A 22,364-nucleotide genomic window follows, 5' to 3' on the forward strand; every position below is an offset into this window, starting at 1 on the left:
ACAGACAGTCACCAGAGGCTGGAATCGAACTGGAGACCCTGGTTCTGTGAGGCAGCAGTGCTAATCGCTGAGCCACCATGCCATCCTTGCTAGAGAAGTTCATTGCTTGGCCCTTGTGTGGCTACTTATTATTTATTAGCCTAATCCTAAATGCATATTTGCTGCATGTAACAAGGAACTTGGGTCATTAACTTGAGGAGCTGTGAATGGAATGGAGCACTAACAATCAGGCAGCCTCCCAATTCTGACCTCTTGTATACAAAGTCATGAAAGAGGCAGCTGATTGATTATCTTGAGGGACTCCTGCAAAGATGTCCTGGGGTAGATTGGCAGTGACACCAGCCACTGGAAAGTTTTCTCCCAAATTCTCATTATCTTCAATTTTACTAAGGCCCTTTGATGTCACATCATCAGATGCTGCCTTGGTGTCAAGGACACTCACTGTCACCTCACTACTGCATTTCAAACCTGTTCTCCACTTTTGGGCCCAGTTTGCAATGAAGTCTGAAGCTAAGTGTCCCCAACAGACCCGAATTGAGCATCAGAGAGCAGGTTATTGATGAATGAATGCCACCTGACAGTACTGCCAATAACCTTCCCAATCAATTTTCTGCTGTTATCGAATAAATTGATGGAGCAATAATTTGTCCTGGTTTTGTTTGGAATAGATTGAAGGCAGGTGTGGCTAGTTGTGGAGCACACATCTTCAGCAATACAGCCCTGATAATGTGGGAGGCCAGGGACGTATCTCCAGTGCCTTCAGCTGTATCTTGATGTTACCGGGAAGTGATTTAAAAATGGCTGCAAATTGCCATTGATGATCATGGAGTAAATGAAGATAAATCATCTATTGATATTTCTGGCTGATGACGGATACAAAAACTTCAGAACATAAGAAACAGAAGCAAAGGTAAGCCATTCAGATCTTTGAACCTACTCTGCTTTTCAAAGAGATTGTGACTGAGTTTTTACCTCAATACCATTTTGCTGCACTATGTGCACATCCCTGGATATTTTTAAAACATGGAGATCTATTGATCCCAGTGCTCGATGACTGAGTTTTCACAGAGAATTCCAAAGACTCAGCACCCTCAGTGAAGGTATTTTTCCTTGTGGAGTCATAGAGATGTACAGCACGGAAACAGACCCTTCGGTCCAACTCATCCATGCCAACCAGATATCCCAACCCAATCTCGTCCAACCTACTAGCACTTGGCCTGTATCCCTCGAAACCCTTCCTATTCATATATCCATCCAGATGCCTGTAAGTGTACCAGCCTCGACCACATCCTCTGGCAGCTCATTCCATACACGTACCATCCTCTTCATGAAAATGTTGCCCCTTAGGTCCCTTTTAAATCTTGCCCTTCTTACCCTAAACCCACCACCCCAGGGAAATTACCTTGTCTATTTACCCTATCCATGCCCCTCATAAGTTTATAAACCTCTGTGAGATCATCCCTCAGCCTCCGGTGCTCCAGGGAAAACAGCCCCAGCCTATCTAGCCTCTCCCTATAGTTCAAACCCTCTAAACCTGGCAACATCCTTGTAAATCTTATCTGAACCCTTTTCTCGGTCCTTATTGAAAATTGGGATGTTCCTGCTGTTGCCTTTTCTGTTTTTAGTTCTTTAATTGTCCAGTACCCTCCATGTGGCAGGACTGCAGAGCTTTATTGTGATCTGTTGGTTAGGGGATTACTCCGCTCTGTCTGTAGCATGTTGCTCTGACTGTTAGCATGCATCCATTCCAATGTATGTTTACACCAGGTTAGCATCTCCTTTTCAGTTATGTCTGGAACTGCTTTACAGCTCATGCTGTACTACACTCCTCAATGAACCATTGTTGTTCCCATGACTTCATGATAATGGCAGAGTGGAGGGTATGTCAGGCAATGAGATTACATGTTATGATCAAATACAATTCTACTTCTGTAGATGGCTGACAGTGCCCTCAGAGATGCCCAGTTTTGATTCAGCAGATTGAGGGTATTCAGCAGCCTGTATCCTGTCCTTTTTGGAGTTGTGAAGCAGAAGGGGGAATAGGTCATTTGGTCCCATTGAGCCTTATTCCACCTTTCAATAAGATAATGATTGATCTGAGCGTAGTCCACATTCTTGCCCACTCCCAATAACATGGAGTCCTTAGTTGGTCAAGCATATGTCCATTACTCATGTCTTATTGACCTACATCAACTTCCTATTGCAATGAATTGAAGATGGTGTTTTTTTTAAAAACCACATTCATAATGGCCATATCCCACCCTAACTCCATGATCTCCTCTAGTCACAACCTTCTCTTACATCTAGTTCTCTGATACATCTCATCTTCAAGATCAACTTTCTGACATTTTTCATAGTGCATCTGGTCACATTGAATGAAGGTTTGATGACTGAAATCAATGCTCACATTGGACAGAAGGGGAAAATGTTAAGAAATATCCCACTAGAAAAAGAGTTAGGTTAAGTGACTTTCATTTCTAGTGAACCTTTTTGCTCTTTATGAAACAATGACAAGTAATTGAGTGCAAAGACAAAAATAGTGTAGATTATGGTAATCTGTAATAAAGATAAAAGTGCTGTAATTGTTCAGATCAGGCAGCATTGATGAAGAAGGAAAGAGTCAATTTCAATGACACAAACAAATGTTGGAAATCTGAAATTAAAAGAACAAATCTGAAAATATACGCACGTCAGAGGTAGCTAGGCATGTTTGAACTGTTCTGAGAAGCTGAAAAACTATCAATTCTGACAGCCATGAGTTAGAATTTAGTGTTCTGATCATCCAGTCTAAATGCAATCAACTACTCATCAGATAAAATCGGGATATACAAGTAAAGAATAAAAAGGGCAGTTTCTCTATCGTGACATTGGGTTACAGGCAGGGCAGAGTTGTGCTGGACTGAGATAGAAAGATGTTGGAAAGCTAACAAACAGAATCATCGAATTTTGCACAGTGTGTCCTGCAGTCTGGATTATACCAGAGGTCAAAATATTACCCCTTAAACTGTCAAAAAGAATCTGTTAGATATGAGCAACAATGTCATACACACAATGAAAACTACATCCAAGGCAAGTCCACAAACTGCTCTGTGCACGACAGAAGAATGACTTTCTCAGATGAGTTTCACTCCATTATCCATATGCCATGATAAACCCCTGTTTTTTTTTCTGTGCCTGTACAGAATATCACAATTGTTCATTTGGACTGATGCTCAACTTTCATTATTAAGAGATTGATGCACTGACCCCCATCAGAATTCAAAATCAAAAACATCAAGTGTTTAAAAATAGGTTTTCAAGAAAGTTTGTCACATTTCATACCTTTAAATCGAGCTCATCTGTATTCTCCCCACTAAAGTCATAGAGTGCCTTGGCTTTTTCTCTTTTATTCCCCGAGGGCTGTTGTTTTAAGGGGTTTGTTTTGTCTGAAACAAAAATATTTTTGTATAAAATATTGAAGGTACAACTTGGTTACAAAAATGCAAATCAACATATTTGTATACAACTGTATACAACTATTGAGATAAATTGTTGTTAGTCACTCCTCAATCACAGCTGTCCACTATGTTGGTCCTCGGTTTCCTGGAGTTCACCAGCTCTTGGCGAAATAAAATTGCACAATTTACCCTGAAACATGATTTATAGTCCATCTGGATTCAACTCAGCCAGTTATCTAAAATCCCATTCCTCTGAGAACCCAGTGACTTATATGGACCTGATTCTGCACACAGTATGCAGTAGGACATGGTGAGTTAAATGTGTCACTTACTTTTAGTCATTGGTGGAAAACATAACTCAAGGTTGTCAAAGCAACAATAACGAAATATAGACCAAGATAATCTCTGAAAATACAAGCATATTATAGTTTAAAACAACTAGTTCAAAGTGTTACGTGAAACCAATTTCAGTCTTGCATATTGTCTAAAAGTTGGTTCCTCCCTAAATTTCCTCTTATTAAAATCTTACCCATTTTGTTCTATTATTGTTCAGGGGATGTAAGCATCTTTGGCTAGGGCAACATTTATTGCCCATCCCTAACTGCTCACAGGGCGGGGTAAGAGTCAGCCACATTGTTGTGGGTCTAGAGTCATGTGTGGGCCAAACCAGGTAGGGATGGCATATTCCTTCCTGACAATTTACAGTGAACTAGATAGGTTTGTCTGACAATTGCTAACAGTTTCATGATCATCATTAGCCTTTCAAGTCCCCCAGTCTCTTTTATTGCCATTCACACCAGGTAGGTGGATCAGGCTGGCAACAAGTCTTCCCACTGTGTTCAACACTTCCCTTGTTGTTCCTACATCCTTCCCAACGCCTCCACTTTATCATCAAGTAGATAGCATCTCACGAATAAATAAAATGTCACATCAAGAACCTTTTTAGTTGATTCTCATGCAAATACTGGCTGATTTTTCCTATTTCAATAAACACGTTACACCTTTGAATTCCAGCTCCTTGACGTTAAACCTAACATTTCACAAGCCTTTTAAATTTGTTTTGTTCTGTTCACTAGCTTTCAGGTACAGGGGCCCCGAAGCCTCTCTGCTATTGTTCAGCTCCCAGCTTCTTTTCATGTAAGGAAGCCATTTTTATATTAGGTTTGAAGAATTGTGTTTTCATTTTAGTAAAGAAAAGCTTTCAAATTCAAGGAGCAAAAGAAAAAGCAATAGATATTTTCTACAGTTGCTGTGGTGTAGATTGGAGTCTTTGCGATGGTGTTACCTGAGCAGATTTGCACAAACACAGTTGGGAATGTCCCTTCACACCCATTCAGTTTCCCTCTGCACCACTCAGAGTCCAAGTGTTCTGTGATGAGGATCCGATCCCCACGTTTAAACGGCAAGTCGTCAGGAGCTTCTGCTTTGAAATCATAAAGTGCTTCACACCATTGAGAATTCGAGTGTTTGACCTAGGAGTTCAAACAAAACCAGTTAGAGTGTTTCAGCAACAGGAAAAACAATGCAAACATTTAACTAGTTAAAAAACCGATTGTGGTAAATGTCAGATGTGAGCAATGCATGAAATACAGATAGAGCAAAGAATCCTGCATGGCTAAAAGACATCAAGAATCTGGCAACTACATGTCCACTCATTTCTTAACAAGCTGCAGTTGTCAACACAAGTTTTAATATTCAAATCTTTTAAAATTCTTCTCTTGGGATGTGGGCATCACTGGCTGTCCAGCATTTATTGCCAGTCCCTCATTGCCCGATACTGTTAAGGGGGGAATTTCCGAATTTTGACCCGTGACAGTAAAGGAACGGCGATATATTTCCAAACCGGGATGGTGAGTGCCTTGGTGGGGGGGCGGGATCCTACTGTTGGGTGGTCTTAACATATAGTTGCTGCCCTTGTCTTCAAGATGGAAGTGGTCCTCGGTTTGTAAGGTCTATGGATCTTTGGCGAATGAGGAAATTAAATCACTCCTTTTGCCTTTTCGCAGTTTACAATGCTGATCTGTTAGCAGCTGCTTCAGGAGAGACAAGGTTGGTGCAGACTCATTTCACATTTTGCCTTACCTCCATGAACGGTAGTATCAGCACTTCTCACACCAGAAAAGCAATACGTTGCATGCTTTTTAATACTGGGGGAAAAGTGAGGACTGTAGATGCTGGAGTTGATAAAGTGTGATGCTGGAACAAACACAGCAGGTCAGGACAGCATCTGAGGAGCAAAAGAGTTGATGTTTTGCGCAGGACCCTTCTTCAGGATTTCAGCGCAACACTTTATCAACTCTGCATTTTAATATTTGTCAACATGTAATATATTTCATAAGGCACAGAATAAAATGAAGTTTAACTCTGAGGGATAGAAGGGGATGACTTTGATACTTATATGTCCTTGTTCATAATTATATGCAAGGTGACAACATTTGATTGTAAAAGTACTCCTACCTGACCATGTAACGAGATCTCCACTGCTTTGCCACTTTCTAATGTGTCAGAACCTGAGGAAAGATTCAATACATTTGGTTCTTTAAAAAATTATGTTCCCAACTCGAGATATCAAACTGCATAAGACTAGCATGAAACATGACTATCATAAACTCTCGTTACATTTCAAGATAGGATAAAAAAAAGACACATTGTGATGGATTATTGTTGTTGCTTTATGCAATTTAAGCTGCAAGCCAGTATTATGAAAATGATAAAATTTAAGGAACAGTGCGTTCTCAGGGTTTGCTAGATTTGACTGTTCTAAATGATCAGTTACGTTTTTTTTCTGCCTGCCCAGCATAGGCCTGTCGCAACAGTTCCAACTCACATTGACCCATGTTCAGGGAGAGTCAGTGAAGTGGACTTCAAAAGTGACAGACGTGTGAGTGTGTCTGAGGGAGGGAGAGAGAGCAGGCTCCATGCCAGACAGGACTTAGATTAGATCTGCTTGAACTGTGCCTGTGTGCAAGTGCTGAAGTGCCCTTTCTAAGACCCTGGAGAGAATAGTCTGAGGAAAGGAAGGTGAGAACTTGAGGAGTCATTGATATAAACCCTGACTGCAGCTTCTAAAGGAGTTTCAAGGCTTTGACATTTAAAAAAAAAAGGATGTTGAATTGTTTCTAGTGCTAAAGCAGATACGGTCAATAACCTATTGGCCATATCAACATTCTCATTACATGTCATATTAGACCAGTGGAGGAGTGAATCTAGAAAGGAGACAGCGCAGAGCATTTGAATTTTGAAGTTTTTGTTGTTTACTGTGTGTTAAAACCTTATTGGCCCTTGTCTTTGATTTCGAGGGAAGAAAACTGAAGATATATGGCACTTCATATTTCTTGCTCATTCAAAAGAACAATTCATTCACCTGGAGACAGAGGTGAACTCTGTGCAGCCTGCTGCTCAGGAATTGGTAGATCCTCAATAATCTCAACAAAATTTAAAGGGAAAGTTCCAGAGCGGCCTTTGAGTTCTCCTTGAGCCCACTCTTCATTCACGTACTCCTTCAGTGCAATGACATCCCCTTCAAAGAAAGTGAGTTCATCAGCCTGGTCTCCTTCATAGTCAAACCGAGCTACACATCGAGGCCCCCTGTACAAAAGGTGATAGGTCAGTAAGTATCTATACCCAACCATGGCGGATATTCAAATTTGATCCACTGACGTTGTGATGCAAGAGGTGGACAACAGGAAGGCAGAACATTCTTGGCACTAATGACTATCTTCCCTACTGGATTTTAGAGCAGCATTCCCAGAACAAGCTTTGGCCTTAAAGAAGTAGCTAATAATGCCACGAAGCCCCTGTTGGAATTTAGCTTCAAGTCAGATTAAACCATGCAGGACAACTACACCACTGTCTCCCTATTCTCCGCTTATTGGAGGCTGCTGTGGTCCACAGTCTCTTGTTTGTCTTGTTATTTGCGGAAACTTGAAATCATCTAAAATTCTGCTGCCTGTATTCTAGGTCATGTCAAGTCCCATGACCCCATCATGTCCACTGATCTGAATGAACATCTGGGCGAGCAACTCCTTGTGCTGCAGAGTGGGGAGGGAGAAGGTAGTGGCAGTACAGTGGACACTGTGAAAATGAAGAGAGGTTCTGGTGGGGAGCCCGTCAACAGAGGAATACTGGGAGCCAGGAAACTTTGGAAGAACTGGGTAATGAATCCCTTGCAAATTAAGGTGCTTTTTAATGAAGTAGTTATTTGAAAAAAAATTGCTCTTGCTGCTGACTTACAGATGTTAACTTTGGCATATCCATAACGACTCTTACCAATGTTTTAGATGCACCATAGACAGCATCCAATCTGGATGCATCATGGCTCGGTATGGCAACTGCTCTGCCAAAGACCACAAGAAATGAGAGAGTTGTGAACACAGCCATCACTTCCATCCATTGACTCTGCCTACACTTCTTGCAGCCTTGGGAACGCAGTCAATATGACCAAAGATCCCTCCCACCACAGTAATATGCTCCTCCACCCTCCTCCATCGGGCAGAGGATACAAAAATTTGAAAACATATTAGCAGATTCAAGAACAGCGTCTTCCACACTGCTATCAGACTTTTAAACAGACCTCTCACATATTGGGGTTGACCTTTCTCTGCACCTTCTCTGTAGCTCTAACATTATGTTCTGCATTCAGTTCCATCACATTAATATACTTATATAACGGATAATTTGTCTGCTTACCATGCAACACAATACTTTTCATTGTATCTCAGTAGGTGAGAAAATTGAATTAAATCAAAATTGAATCAAACTTCTGCCAATTTAAATATGATAGTATTCAGGATTTTTAAGTTTTCTTTGTGTGTTATGGTCTTATATTTAATGGAAGATTGATAATCACAGTGGATATTAATGAAGTCTTTCAAAGTCTGCTTCTGAGAATCCAAATGTCAACACAAATACCCTACCGATAATGTGACTTAGCTCACCCAATGAAGAGAATGTGAAGGTAACACCTAAAAACAAAACAGTAGCCCATAAAATCAAAACGTTGCCCTTGCGAGACCATAATAGGAGCACTTGGAAAAACAAATAATGCTGGTATGGATCAAAAAGCTGCAGTTTTCACTGCAGGGAAACATTGTGCCCAAGTTTCTTGGACACAAAAAAAAAGTAGCAATGACAGAATTCACAGCAGAAAGCATTCTCATTAAGTAAACAAATAATAAAAGTAAAAGAAATATAACAAACAAAACCAGCACAAACTCCCTTCACAAACAATGTATCACCTCCCATTTCTCTTTAAATCATTACATCCACATTTATCACTTCCTTGCCAATCCTGAATATAGTACGGGAAGGTAATCCTTTATCCGAAATCGTTGGGGCCAGCTGTTTTTCGGAATTCAGAATTTTTCTGATTTTGGACCAAATGTAGCGCCCCCTGTAGGGTTCAAGGCAGCACCCCATAATCAAACATCAATACTGCAGCAAATCTCACAATAACTGGGATAAATAAAGACTAGAAATACTGCCATAGAGTAATATACTGATAAATAAAATACATAGGCCATAAATACTCAAGGACATTTTATTTCCAGAAAGAACATTCCAAGAAAAACATTCGGTAAAACTTAAACCTACACAGCTTCAGCAGTACGGCAGCCGGCTTCTTCAAGTGTCACCTGTCTCATTAACATTGGTTTCTGTCTAAGCCATCTCTCTTTAATGGAGTAAATTGCCATAATCTCTTACTCACTGATAAATGAACATTGTTCAAGGCCAGCAATTAACTGATCACATTTTCACCATACCATCTATGGAGACTTTTTTCCAACAGTGTCCCCTAAGAAGTAGTAGTCATCATCATCACTACTCTCCTCACACTTAGCTGTATTTCAAACCATTTCAGCAATCTTCCCATTGTTCAAGGAATACATGGCAGGTGCATCATTGCCAATGTTCAGCATTTCTTCCCTGTCAGCTTCCTGGAATTTACTTACACTTTAGTCCGATAAACTTTGTGCATAACTTACAAGGTTCTCTTCAGTGACACAAAATCCTTCAAAGTCTTCATCTACATGTTCATTTACATCAAACATCGTTGAAGGCCAGAATCTGTGCCAAGCATTATTAATGCTGATTTATCAACATCCTTCCAAGCATTAGCAACTGTGTAAGTGGCATCACTAACATTAAACTCTTTCAGGAAGCCTTGGATTCCTACCCCTCTGTTGATTGTAGCTAGCGTACAGTTTAAAAATGAGTCTTTATACTTGCCCTTCACAGAGCGCAAAATTCCTTGGTCACAAGGCTGCAATACAGATGTCACATTAGGGGGCAAGTATATGCCAAAAACATTACTTTTCACAAGAAGTTCGGCAGGGGGATGTGCGCAGCAGTTGTCCAGGAACAATAACATTTTAGAGTTTTCTTCCAGTCCAGCTTGCCTGCAATGAGCTCGTGCTGCTGGTACAAAGTGTTTACTGAACTAGGCAAAACCTATTTCCTCAGGTTACCCATGCTTTCTTGTTTGTATAATAATGCACAGGTAAATGGTGTTCACCTTTCAGACATCTCAATGTTTGCTTTTCCCAATCACTGCCAATTTCACCTTGTGTGTGTGCCTGCAGCATTGGCACACCCAAGAATAGATAACCTGTCCTTAGTATCCTTAAAACCTCTCTCATCAGCTGTTGCTAATGTTTTTTTCTGGGACATAGTGCCAGTACAGAGCTGTTTCATCAGCTTTGTAAATTTGTTCAGGACTAAGGCTTTGTTCAGATATTATCTTGGCAAATTCATTAATATAATTGTCAGCTGCTTCATGGTCAGCAGAAGCCTTCACCACAGATTTTCAGATATTTCACACCATTAGGCTTCTGAAATTTCTGCAGCCAACCTTCTGAATATTGACATTCACCTTCAATGTTCAGTTCTTTATGATACCTTGGAGCTTGTTTCATGACCATCAAACCAGTCAGTGGCACAAGTTCTCTTTTTGTTGTTGAATCCACTCCATCAACACATGGTTAAGATCTTCATTTTTTTCCCCTCTGCAGTGTTTTCCTATTTTTCATTAGTTTATGGTCATCACTGTCACCACAAACCTTCAGTAACTCATCTTTCCGTTTCTTCACATCATAGGCAGTGGTAGTTTCCGACACGATATTCTTCAGTAAAATGCTGCACAGACACACCACGATCAAGCTTCTGTAATAACTCCACTTTCTGCATTATTGAGAACGTCAGATGCTTCCTTTTGTTTTTATTATTGTTAGGCATAGGTGTACCTGCAGCTCTTTTTTAGATTAGATTACTTACAGTGTGTCGGCCCAACAAGTCCACACCGACCCGCCGAAGCACAACCACCCAGACCCATACCCCTGCGTTTACCCTTGCACCTAACCCTACAGGCAATTTAGCATGGTCAATTCACCTAACCTACACATTTTTGGTGTTTCACAGTGAAATGAAACAATTAAACACAGTGAAAAAGATACACAATTGACAGCTGCCAGTGCTGGGCCACACCGCCACATGGGTTGGGTGGGTGTGGTCTTCAACCACCATATAAACCTTGTTATGCAGGCAGGGCTGACGCTCCACATTCCATGATTTCAAAGCTTTTCAGATTTTGGAACTTTGGACAGTCTACCTGTATCATAAATATTTATCAATGGCTGGATTAGATCTTGACTAAATGGTTAAATTACATCCATTGTGCCATATAAGAAGATGGTAAAGAAATTCCTAGAAACATACACTGTGGATTAGAAGATTGAAAAAAAAAAGTGATTTCTGCCCATATTTATGAGGCTTCACACTCCAAATTCCACTGAAACGGACACAAATACGTTTTGGGCTCGAGCACCCTTTTTCTATATAAAACTTATCATTATGACAAACAGGATTTAGATTTTGCTTTCTCCAGTGGGCCAGTTGTGAAACCAGCTATTCTTTAATGTTGAGTTTAGAAAATCATTTAATTTCAGCGATATCACATTTGAGTTCACAGAATTATCCTCACTAGAAATGGTCACTGGATAATACTGGGTACCAGCACAATTCAGCTTGTTTATCTTCTTCCTGACCCAGGTCAGTTAATAGCACAAACTAAAGGCTGGAAATGGACCATCCAACTGGTATGCACCACTCAGTGCAAACTACACAAATGGATTTCCTCTCTGATCATGTATTCTGGGATTGTAGTTAAAGATAATTATTAGTTTAAACAAGTTTTGGTTCAATCTGAGCTCAGAAAATTAATGACTTGGTGTAAGATTACACAGATTTAAGCATGACAGCGATTAATTAAGCCGTACATAAGTTCAATAATGTGATAATTAAACATTCCGGTTGGATAGCTCAATAGTGATACTATCTACACTCACGCAATCCATATCAATGTATATCATTCCCACTAGCCTTAGCAGCACTAAACCTAATCCCAGAGTTAGTCTCACACTACAGGGAGAATAACAATAGTGCTCTTTATAAAACTAGTTGAAAATTGAATTAAGTGATCTAAAACACAATTCCATTCGAGACAAATAACAACTACTTGATATGAACGTAATAGATTGTACTTTGTTGGATGGAAAATAAAACAGCAATAAATAAAATATTTTCATCGTAGTAAAATAAGAAATGCATTCAGTTTAGAGGGGAACTCATGATCAAGGTTCACTTAAGAGACTGAATAATCAATCAGTGTTTCAGGATTCTTAGAACGGTTAGGTTTACCTGAGAAGTGAAGTTGAGGTACATGCAGCCTTCTTCCCACTGCTCTCCTGAGACTCACTCTTCTGAAGGTCAACCTGTTAAAGGGAAGTCAGACAGATTACAGCACTAATCACCTGCACTTCCAAAAAAACACTCAAGACACACACATTAACAATGGAAACTTCACAACATTCAATGGCTCCTCTATTGTAGAGGATTCCTTTCACTGATTTCCTCATATCAGGAGTTCCCGATCTGAGGATTATTGTTAAGATAGACTCCTTACGAGATGAATAGAATATTGTGGATAGTATAATTGATTTTCTTCACTGTTATGCAAAGCCACCCCTATCCCTCCCACCTGACCCTTCTTGGAACTTTTTCTAGGTCACTGAACGAGTACAGGGTCATAGGAAATAGGAGCAGGGCTAGGCCATTTGCTTCATCAAGCCTGTCCTGCTATTTTTTTAAGGTCATTGCTCTCTGCCCAATCCTCAACTCCACTTTCATGACAGCTCCCCTTAGCCCTCAATTTCTTGGTAGTTCAAAATGTCTATCAATCTCCTGTTTAAATACTTCCAGTGACTGAGCTTCACAACTCTCCACGTTAGACATTCACTACTCTCTGGGAAGAAATTTCTTCGCTTCTCATCTTTACATGAGTGCCTCCTTATTTTCTAACTATGTCCCCAAGTTTGATATGACAACCCAGGAATCAGCATGGTGAATGTCTAGAATAAAGAATTTGAACCTGAATCCACGCTAATACACTACCCTGATACAGTGACGGCCGAGTTTACAACAACTTAATGTGGCACCTTATATAATATTTTGAGAAATCCAAGTATGTATTTACCAGTTCCCCTTTATCAGCTCCAATGGTATCATATCCTCCTTAAAAATGAGGAGCAAAACTGGGCACAGTTGTCCAGTCACCAAAACCCTGTAGATTTGCAACAAGACTTGCCAATATTTAAATCCAACCCCCAAAATAAAAGTCGAAATTCCAATTCTCTTTTTAATTACTTCCTGCACCTTGCATGCCACCTTTTTGAGTTTCATGCATAAGAACACCCAGATGTTGGACATTTTCCAAATCTCTCTCCATTTAATTAATCGATACAAAGAATTAAAAGGCAAAGCAATCACCCTCACATTTTCCTGCATTAAACTCTATCTGCCAAGTTTTTTTGCCAATCACTCAACCTGTCTCAATCCCCTTGCAGGATCTTTATGTCCTAACTAAACACACCTCCTCACCTATTTTGTATCATCAGCAAGGAGGAGGGGACAGTACCTCTGTCCCCTCCTCCAGGTCATTAATAGAGAAAGTAAATTAATGAAGTCCTCGGACTGATCCTTGTGGCACTCCACCAGTTAAGTCTTTCCAACCTGAAAAAGACCCATTAATCTTGACTCTCTGCCTTCTGTATGTTAACTGATCCTGAATTCACGCTAATACATTACCCCAATAACGTGCGCTCCTCACTTGCACAATAAACTTTACGTGGCACCTTATCAAATACTTTGGGAAATCCCAATACATATTCACAAATTCCCCTTTATCACCTCTGCTTGTCGTACCCTTAAAGAATTCTGGATCCTGTTTCAGGAGGCTGTAGTACCTAGCCGTGAAAGTTTGAACCTATTTAGCCCCTGGCACTCTCACATTGGAACAGAGGACTGTCTGGCAGTAACCCTGATGGGTGGGTGGGTCGGGGGCTTGGCTCCTTCCAGTTTGTGCACTAGCATCAATACAGCTCAGGAGACTATTTAGCCCACAAAGTCCAATCCTACACGGTGTACTGCGATCCAGTCAATTGCATTCTCCTGTTCTATTTTTGTAGTCCTGCAAGCTTAGTTCAAGCAAGTGCATACCAAATTTCCTTTTGAAGTTACTGATAAACTCCACTTCCACCATTCTCATGGGCACCAATTCCATGGCGTTACCACTTGCTGGGTAAACATTCTTCTCACTCCCTTACTGCATCTTTCCAAAACCTTAAGGCTATGTTCTTTGTCAACCTGCCATAACCCTGTGTACCTCGACCTGCTTTGTTCCAAGGGCTTCTCCGTTCTAATGTTGGAACTATCTTGTTAAATCTCCACTGCAGCCTTACAAGGATCATCACAACCTTCCTAGTGTGGTGACTAGAACTGAACACAACAAAGTTGTGGCCAAAGTCTATCCCTACCTCCTGCCGAAATACATTGCCTGATACTTCTCTGTATTAAATTGCATCTGTTACTTGTTTGCCTATTCTGCCAACCCATTTATGTTATGTTGTAGCTGATTGATATCAATCTGTTTACCATGCCTTTATGCTTGGTCACTCCTTTATATACTGTCATGGACAATTACATCAGAAACAGTTAGACTGTTGAGGTCAAGTATGTTTTCCCCTTATTCCTTGACTATGTGCCATTGACCCTATGTAGCAGCCAAGCCCTTTCGGATTTAGCTAGCTTTTTCAGTGATGGTGCTCCTGAGACACTATTAACGATGGACATTGAACGCTTCCACCTAGAATACACTTTGTACTCAAAGTACTTCCTCCAAGTGGCGTTTGACATGGAAGAAAGTGGTAGTCAGCAGGAGGTTTCCTTGCCCATTTTTGACCTGAACCATAAGACTTCATGGGGTCTGGAATCCATTTTGATGACTCCCAGAGCAACTATCTCTTGACGGTCTATCACAGTGTCACCACTTCTTGTGGTACACCCAGGGGTACAAGACATCTTCAGGGGTGCGTCCAGGACATTGTAAGGGATCATTCCTTGACTAACCTGTGGGACAGCTCTCCTGAATTTGGTACAAACCCATAGATAATAGCAAGGAGGACTTTGCAGGGTCGACAAAGTTAGATTTGCCATTTTCACTGCTGGTGCCTAGGTCGATGCTGGGTGGTCAGATCTTGTTTCCTTCCTTTCTTCAGACTTCCGCAAGTGGGTAGCTAAGAGTCAACTATATTGCCCGAATTGGTTGCCATGCCAGCCTCAGACCCTGGGGAAACCCAGTGTTTATTTCAGAGGATTACTCCCCTCGTGCATACAAATCACCTGCCCTTGGTTTACTGTCTGCACTTACACATAAAAATATCACTTGGAAGGTTACTCAGGATACAGGCACTCATTTTTTCCCCATGGGATTGTACTTCAGTATGACTTATCAGCTTCAGAAAAAGAGATGCAAGGAAAGAAGCTGAAAACTAAGGAAGAGAAATCAAAGAAGCAGATTTATCAAAAATCAAGGTTAACATTTGTAATCGAGGTAAATGTCAACCAACAACTTACAATAACTTTGACAAAGTTTGCAGGAAAAATCCCAGTATGTCCCTTGCATTTCCCACTGTACCAATCTTTGTCCAGTTTTTCCATCAAGAACACGGTATCTCCTGACTTTAGATTCAATTCGTCGTTCTGATCTGAGAACACAAACAGGTCTGATGATTGTTTCGGCCTGTGCCCATCTCCGGTACATGTCAAATACAGTCAGTCTCTTAAGCAAGGGTAGCCAATACATCAATCAAGAATGACTGGTAGCTTGCATTAAGCTTTGGAAAATAACCAATAGATTACATGTTTCAAGTCATTTGATTACTTTCACACCAGAAGCTAGTGACTAATTTGTCAGAATCACACTGCCAACCCCAAACCCCAGAGCTGGCAATGGAAGGTGGTCACCACCACTGGCAGTGGCAGCAATGAGGGCACCAACAGGAGGAACTGGTCAAGAAAGAATCTGGCCAGGAGGCAGCAAGATGGAACCACCATCACGACCAGAGGTTGGAGAAAGATCACCGGGGGAACCAGATCACCATGGGAACCAGATCTGGACAGCTGCTTTGGATAGCCTGGAAAGTGGCCAATGTGCAAGTGCCAGGCATTGAGCTACCCAGGGGCAGGAAGCTCAGATACAACTAAGAGGTGATGGCAATCCCAAGAGTCTGGGAGATGGTGAAGGTGACAAACCATATAAAACAAACCGAGCTGGAAAAACCCCGAGTTTATCAGCTCTATCCCTTCCTGCTTTGTTGCTGAAGCCATGTTGCAAGTTTGCTTCATAGTTAGCTAAACTGTGGCAGAAAAAATAATCTACCCTCATCGACATCATGAACACAGAGAATGAAAAGGCACAAGTTGTACTATTTCCAAAAGAGTGGCAGAACCATTGTTTGTTTACAAGTGTGAAAGAAAAATATGTCTATGTCTGTTTAATCTGTCGCTTGTGATATTTTTTATCAATCAGAAGTAGCTCTTATTAAGAAAAAGATTGGCAACCCTTTCTATAAAGACTAATTGACAGTACGCACTCATTACACACTTACTTCCATCTTTGAACATAAATTTTATAGGTGCATTTAGTTTATTTTACATTCAAAGTTCAAGATCCAGTTTAAATTAAGACCAAAGTTTGGATATGTCAACATGAATGTAGCAGTGTACAGATTATTAATATATCTACTGGTTAATTCCTCAAATCAATACAATCCCTTTGAGTAAAACAGAAGCCAAGTATTGTATTCCCACGAAGCAGGAAACAAGAGGAGGTAGAGGTGCATGGGTACAGGGCCAGGAGTAAATGGTTCATATTATTGCTAGCCCATGGAAACCACTGTGGCTCAGGAGCGGTGGACAATCCAGCACTCTCACACAAAAAGAGAAATGTTTATCAGGTGTTCACTGTGGCTCTTACTAACCGTTAATGTGTGCTGTAAGCCAGAAGGATTAACACCAGAAAAACAAAGGTACAGTGGTTAGCACTGCTGCCTCACAGCGCCAGAGACCCGGGTTCAATTCCCGCCTCAGGCGACTGACTGTGTGGAGTTTGCACGTTCTCCCCATGTCTGCGTGGGTTTCCTCCGGGTGCTCCGGTTTCCTCCCACAGTCCAAAGATGTGCAGGTTAGGTGAATTGGCCATGCTAAATTGCCCGTAGTGTTAGGTAGGGGTAAATGTAGGGGTATGGGTGGGTTGCGCTTCGGCGGGTCGGCGTAGACTAGTTAGGCCGAAGGGCCTGTTTCCACACTGTAAGTAATCTAATCTCATCTACAGTCCTCTTTTAAGCAGACTACAAAATATACATAATACTCCAATAATGTTCTGAGCTGAAAACAACTGATAGTTTCCCCTGTCCAAAAGCAGTTCCTTTCTGTGCCTTGTCTGACACATTCATAATGCGAATACAGTACAATGTTAGGAGTGCAGGTTCTTATTCAGCTGAGTAATGGAAAGGTCTTTCCCTGTACCTCAATTATTGTGTTATTATAACAATTTCTAGAATTTATTCTCTTTGCATAAAATCACGTCAAATTTACAACTATAGAAGACCAATTAGCAAAATAAAAATAAATGCCACCCTAGGTATTTAGCAGATTAACAAGGTCAAGATAATAAAAGCTGTAATATTGCATAGTGCATGAAAATTAGCTAAAATATTTTAATGAAGGTGCAGAAGTTTCCTTTCCCCAGAACTAAAGAATCTCTTACCTGCTGTGAAGTCATGCAGCACTATAGCATGGGGAGCACGGTTTTCTCCAAGCTGCTGTTCAGGAGAGAAGAGTTTCTAAGAAAACAGAACACACAAAATGGAAATTCAGACCATTAAATCTGTGTTCACTCCTTTTGAAAAGCAATCCAGTGAATCAGGCCTACTCCCTTACTTTTTTCCATATCCTGCAATTCTTTCTGCTATCGTATCCAATTCCTTTTATGAATGCTCCAATTGGATTTGTATCCAGTACGCTGTCACGCAGTGCACTCCAAATCCTAACCACTGGCAGTCTGAAATTTTCTTTTCATGTCATCTCTGGTTCTTTTGCTAATCACGTTCATTTCACGCACTCTCATTAACATTCCTTCAGCCAATGAAAACAGTATTGAAACCTTTTATGCTTTACATCTTTATCAAATCTCGTCTTTTCTGCTCTGGGGGAAATAACATCAGCTGCTCCAGTCTACCCATGTCATTGCAATTTCTCATCCTAATAAAATCTCTTTCATCCACCCATCAAAACCTTCACATTCTTCCGAAAGTGTAGTGTACAGAATTGAGTGCAAATAGCAGGTTTCCTTTCTTTAAAGGACACAAGATACAAGCTGGGGCCAAGCTACTGATATTTAGAGATATATTTTCAGCAAAATACCCTGGCTTTTCTACTTGATGCCTTTCCTTCATGGATGTTTGTGCAAACACTCTGAAGACTTTTCGTTCTTGCATCCCCTTTAAGTTATACCCATGAGCTAGTGTTGCCTCCACAGTCAAAATGAATGACTTAACATTTCATCTGTAAAGGCATAACTATTTCCCCAGCCTCTGTCCTCCTGATGTGTATTGATAACTTGCTCATGTCATCCACACATTTTGGGGTTCTGTCCTCTACCTCGGACTCAACAAGTCCACACTGACCCGCCGAAGCGCAACCACCCAGACCCATTCCCCTACATTTACCCCTTCACCTAACACTACGGGCAATTTAGCATGGCCAATTCACCTAACCTGCATATTTTTTTGGATTGTGGGAGGAAACCGGAGCACTCGGAGGAAAGCCACGCAGTCACGGCGAGAATGTGCAAACTCCACACAGTCGCCTGAGGCAGGAATTGAACCTGGGTCTCTGGCGCTGTGAGGCAGCAGTGCTAACCACTGTGCTACCCATGGCAGGATTTATCCCTTGAACCTTGTCCCAGGACTAAGCAGTCTGTTTGATTGGAACCCAAGTGAACACCAGTGGAAATTGTGTGTACCTTCTAGAAGGTTAACTGCATTAATTTATCAGAGTTGAAAAGTGCAGCACAGGAAAAGCACAGCAGGTCAGGCAGCATCTGAGGAGCAGGAGAGTTGATGTTTCGGGCATAAGCCCTTCTTCAGGAATGTGGAGAGGGAAGGGGACTGAGAGATAAATGGGGGTAGAGTTGGGGCTGGGGGCAAGATAGATGGGAAGGTGATAGGTCGATGCAAGTGGGGGTTGACTGTGATTGGTCAGTGAGGAGGATGGAGCAGATTGGTGGGAAGGAAGATGGAGGACAGGTAGGACAGGTCAAGAGGGCTGTGCTGAGTTGGATCTGGGATGGGGTGTGGGGAGGAAGAGATTTGGAAACGAGTGAAGTCGATGTTGAAGCCGTGTGATTGAAGGGTCCCAAGGCGGAAAATGTGGCATTCTTCCTCCGCTGTCAGGTGGCCCAGGACTTACATGTCCTTGGGTATAGGAGGGGGAGTTGGCATCCTGTCTCCCTGATATAGAGGTGACCACATCGAGAGCAATGGACACAGTAGATGAGGTGGGTAGGTGTGCAGGAAAATCTCTGCCGGATGTGAAACCCAGTGTTGAGTTGGTCACTGGAGACGGAGAGGTCCAGGAAGGGGAGGGAGGTGTCAGAGACGGACCAGGTGAACTTAAGATCAGGGTGGAAGGTGTTTGTGAACTTGATGAACTGTTCAACCTCCTAGTGGGAGCATGGTACATGTTCCATGTACCCTATGAAGAGGCAGGTTTCGCTGGGGCCTATGAGGACCAGTTCCACCAATCAAATGAGTGTGTCAGTTGTAGAGTACTGTTGGGTCAGCGGGAGAGGAAGAAATGGAGGGCTTGGAGGCCCTGGTCATGGTGGATGGTGATGTACAGGGACTGGATGCCCGTAATGAAGGTGAGGTGTTGGGGGCCAGGGAAACGAAGGTCATGGAGGAGATGGAAGGTGTGGGTGGTGTCCCAAATGTATCTGGGGAGTTCCTGGACTAAGGAGGACAGGACGGTTTTGAGAAATGAGGAGATGGGTTCTGTGGGGCAGGACCAGGCAGAGATGATGGGTCGACCGGGGCAGTCAGGGTTGTGGTTTTTGGGAAGAGGTAGAACCGGGAGGTGCCGGGTTCTGGGACAGTGAGGTTGGAGGCTGTGGATGGGAGATCTCCCGAGGTGATGAGATTGTGGATGGTCTGGAAGATGATGGTTTGGTGATGGGAGGTGAGGTTCTAGTCTGAGGTTGGGTGGGGGGGGGAAAGAGGGTGCGGATGGTGTTAACTTATCAGCAATACCTTCCAAGCCCTACATGGGAAGGTCACCACCTGCATGTTCCCTTCTAAGTCACACACCAATCTCACTTGTTGCTGGGTTGAATGCTTGGAATCGCCTCCCTAACAGCACTGTGGATGTACCTACACCATGCGGACTGCAACAGTTCACGAAAGCAGCTGATCACCACCTTCTCAGGGCAATTACAGGTCAGCAATAAATCCTGACCTTGTCAGTGATGCTAGCATCCCATGAAAACAAACAAATCTTAGTAACAGCAATACTGAAGCTACATCCACCAAGCGTACAGAAAGCTTGGAAAACCTAGAGAATTTTAGATATTAGATGTAGAGTGACATTGTCTTTTGCAAAGACACTCTGTTTTGTGGCTTTCTGTAGTCTTTCTCTGTTTATAAAACATATAGCTCCTTTTATCTTCTTGCCAAAATGCATAATCCCTTATTTTCTCACATTAAATTCATCTGCCCACACACTTAACCAGCTCTATCCCTGTGCAGACTCTGTTATCCTCACCATTTGCCTTCCTATCTATGTTTGTGTCATCTGCAAGCTTGGCTACAGTCCATGTACTTTCCTCAGCCAAAGTCTTTCACCTATGTTGTCATTAATTTGTGGTCCCAGCACCATTACTTGTGGTAAACCATTAGTTACATGTTGAAAATGTGTTGCTGGAAAAGCGCAGCAGGTCAGGCAGTATCCAAGGAGCAGGAGAATCGACGTTTCGGGCATGAGCCCTTCTTCAGGAATGAGGAAAGTGTGTCCAGCTGAAGACTGGGCTCATGCCCGAAACGTTGATTCTCCTGCTCCTTGGATGCTGCCTGACCTGCTGCTCTTTTCCAGCAACACATTTTCAGCTCTGATCTCCAGCATCTGCAGACCTCACTTTCTCCTCATTAGTCACATGTTGCCATCCTGAAAATACCCTCCACCTTATCCCAAATCTGAGTTAGCCAATCCTCTATCCATGCAAATTGACTACCTCCCACACCATGGGTTTTATCTTATTAAGTATTCTAATGTATGGTATCTTATAAAATGCCTTCTGAAAAATATCCAAATATATTATCTGCCCTGGTTGTTGCCTCATCAAAGAATTCCAGTAAATTTGTCAGACATGATTTCCCCTTCACGAAGCCATGCTTACTCTCCTTGATCATATCACATCTTCCTCAGTGCTTTGCTATTATATCCCGAATTTTCCTCCAACAGTTTCCCAATAAAAAGATGTTAAGCTTTTCTTTGTGTCCTTACATTTTAAAATATTGCATATTCCAACATTATGACACTTTACAAGAACCTACAGATTCCTGGAAGATTATTACCAGTACATCCACAATCTCGACAGCTGCTGCCTGTAATATCAGATACAACTGATCAGGACCAGGGGGATTTGGTTCCCTCATACTTTCCTCTAGTGATAGTTATTGTATTTTTATTTCCTCTCCTTTTGCCCCTTGTTTATTTGTCAATTTCGGACACTATTAGTGTCTTCTACTGTGAAGACTGATGCAATGCCTTTGATGAACTGCTCTGCCATTTCCTGGTTTCCCCATTATTATTTCCTTAGCCTCATTCTCTTAGGGAATTTAAATGCAGAGAAGTTCAAATGGCTGTCCCTTTTGTACCATTTTGTTCCTATTAGTTAGAACCACAAATATGTGCTCCACACTGACCTTGCCAGTCCCTTTCACCTCCTCTTCATCCATTGGAGTGATTATCTTCAAACAGGATGAAGGAACTTTGCCAGTCTCAAGCCCTTTTTGACACTGGAAAGCCTGGTCAGTGCACTGCTTGAGAATCAGCACTTCACCTTGCTGTTGAAGCAGAGAAAGGAAACATCCAAATGCAACTTCATCATTAAATTTTACTGAGTCATGTTCCAATTGTCATGATTTCCCACTATTCTAATCCACATTCCATGTTTCTATTGCATTTCCACAAATCAAAAATATATGAACAGATGTTAAACATCTGAGGATTAAAGGCTGGTTCAATAGAATCCAGACATATCCTTCTCTAATTTTATTTCTACTAAACATCATAAAGCTCCAATTGTTCCCACACATTCACAGACACAGATCCAATTCTAACCCGATTATCCCCTAATTTACATATCATCATCATCATCATCATCATCAATGTCCTAATTGCATTTCAGGATGAGGAACCCTACCAGACTCCACAGATGGTAACAATGTCAAACAATTGTTAGAATGGCCCCAATGT

General features: G+C 41.7%; 1 protein-coding gene across 1 annotated transcript in view; it reads right to left on the reverse strand.

The window, feature by feature from the left end:
* sh3d19 (SH3 domain containing 19) overlaps positions 1-22,364 on the reverse strand; it is a 136,484-nt gene that overhangs the window by 2,225 nt on the left and 111,895 nt on the right. The window contains exons 13-20 of the mRNA XM_060827409.1: positions 21,812-21,952; positions 17,599-17,674; positions 15,405-15,535; positions 12,132-12,205; positions 6,802-7,025; positions 5,895-5,947; positions 4,723-4,909; positions 3,322-3,425 (exon numbers count right to left, since the gene is read on the reverse strand). Of these exons, the coding sequence (XP_060683392.1) occupies positions 3,322-3,425; positions 4,723-4,909; positions 5,895-5,947; positions 6,802-7,025; positions 12,132-12,205; positions 15,405-15,535; positions 17,599-17,674; positions 21,812-21,952 (990 nt within the window). The remainder of the gene's footprint in view (positions 1-3,321; positions 3,426-4,722; positions 4,910-5,894; positions 5,948-6,801; positions 7,026-12,131; positions 12,206-15,404; positions 15,536-17,598; positions 17,675-21,811; positions 21,953-22,364) is intronic.

The sequence above is a fragment of the Hemiscyllium ocellatum genome, chromosome 1 (genome assembly GCF_020745735.1).
Source record: "Hemiscyllium ocellatum isolate sHemOce1 chromosome 1, sHemOce1.pat.X.cur, whole genome shotgun sequence".
Lineage (NCBI taxonomy): Eukaryota > Metazoa > Chordata > Chondrichthyes > Orectolobiformes > Hemiscylliidae > Hemiscyllium > Hemiscyllium ocellatum.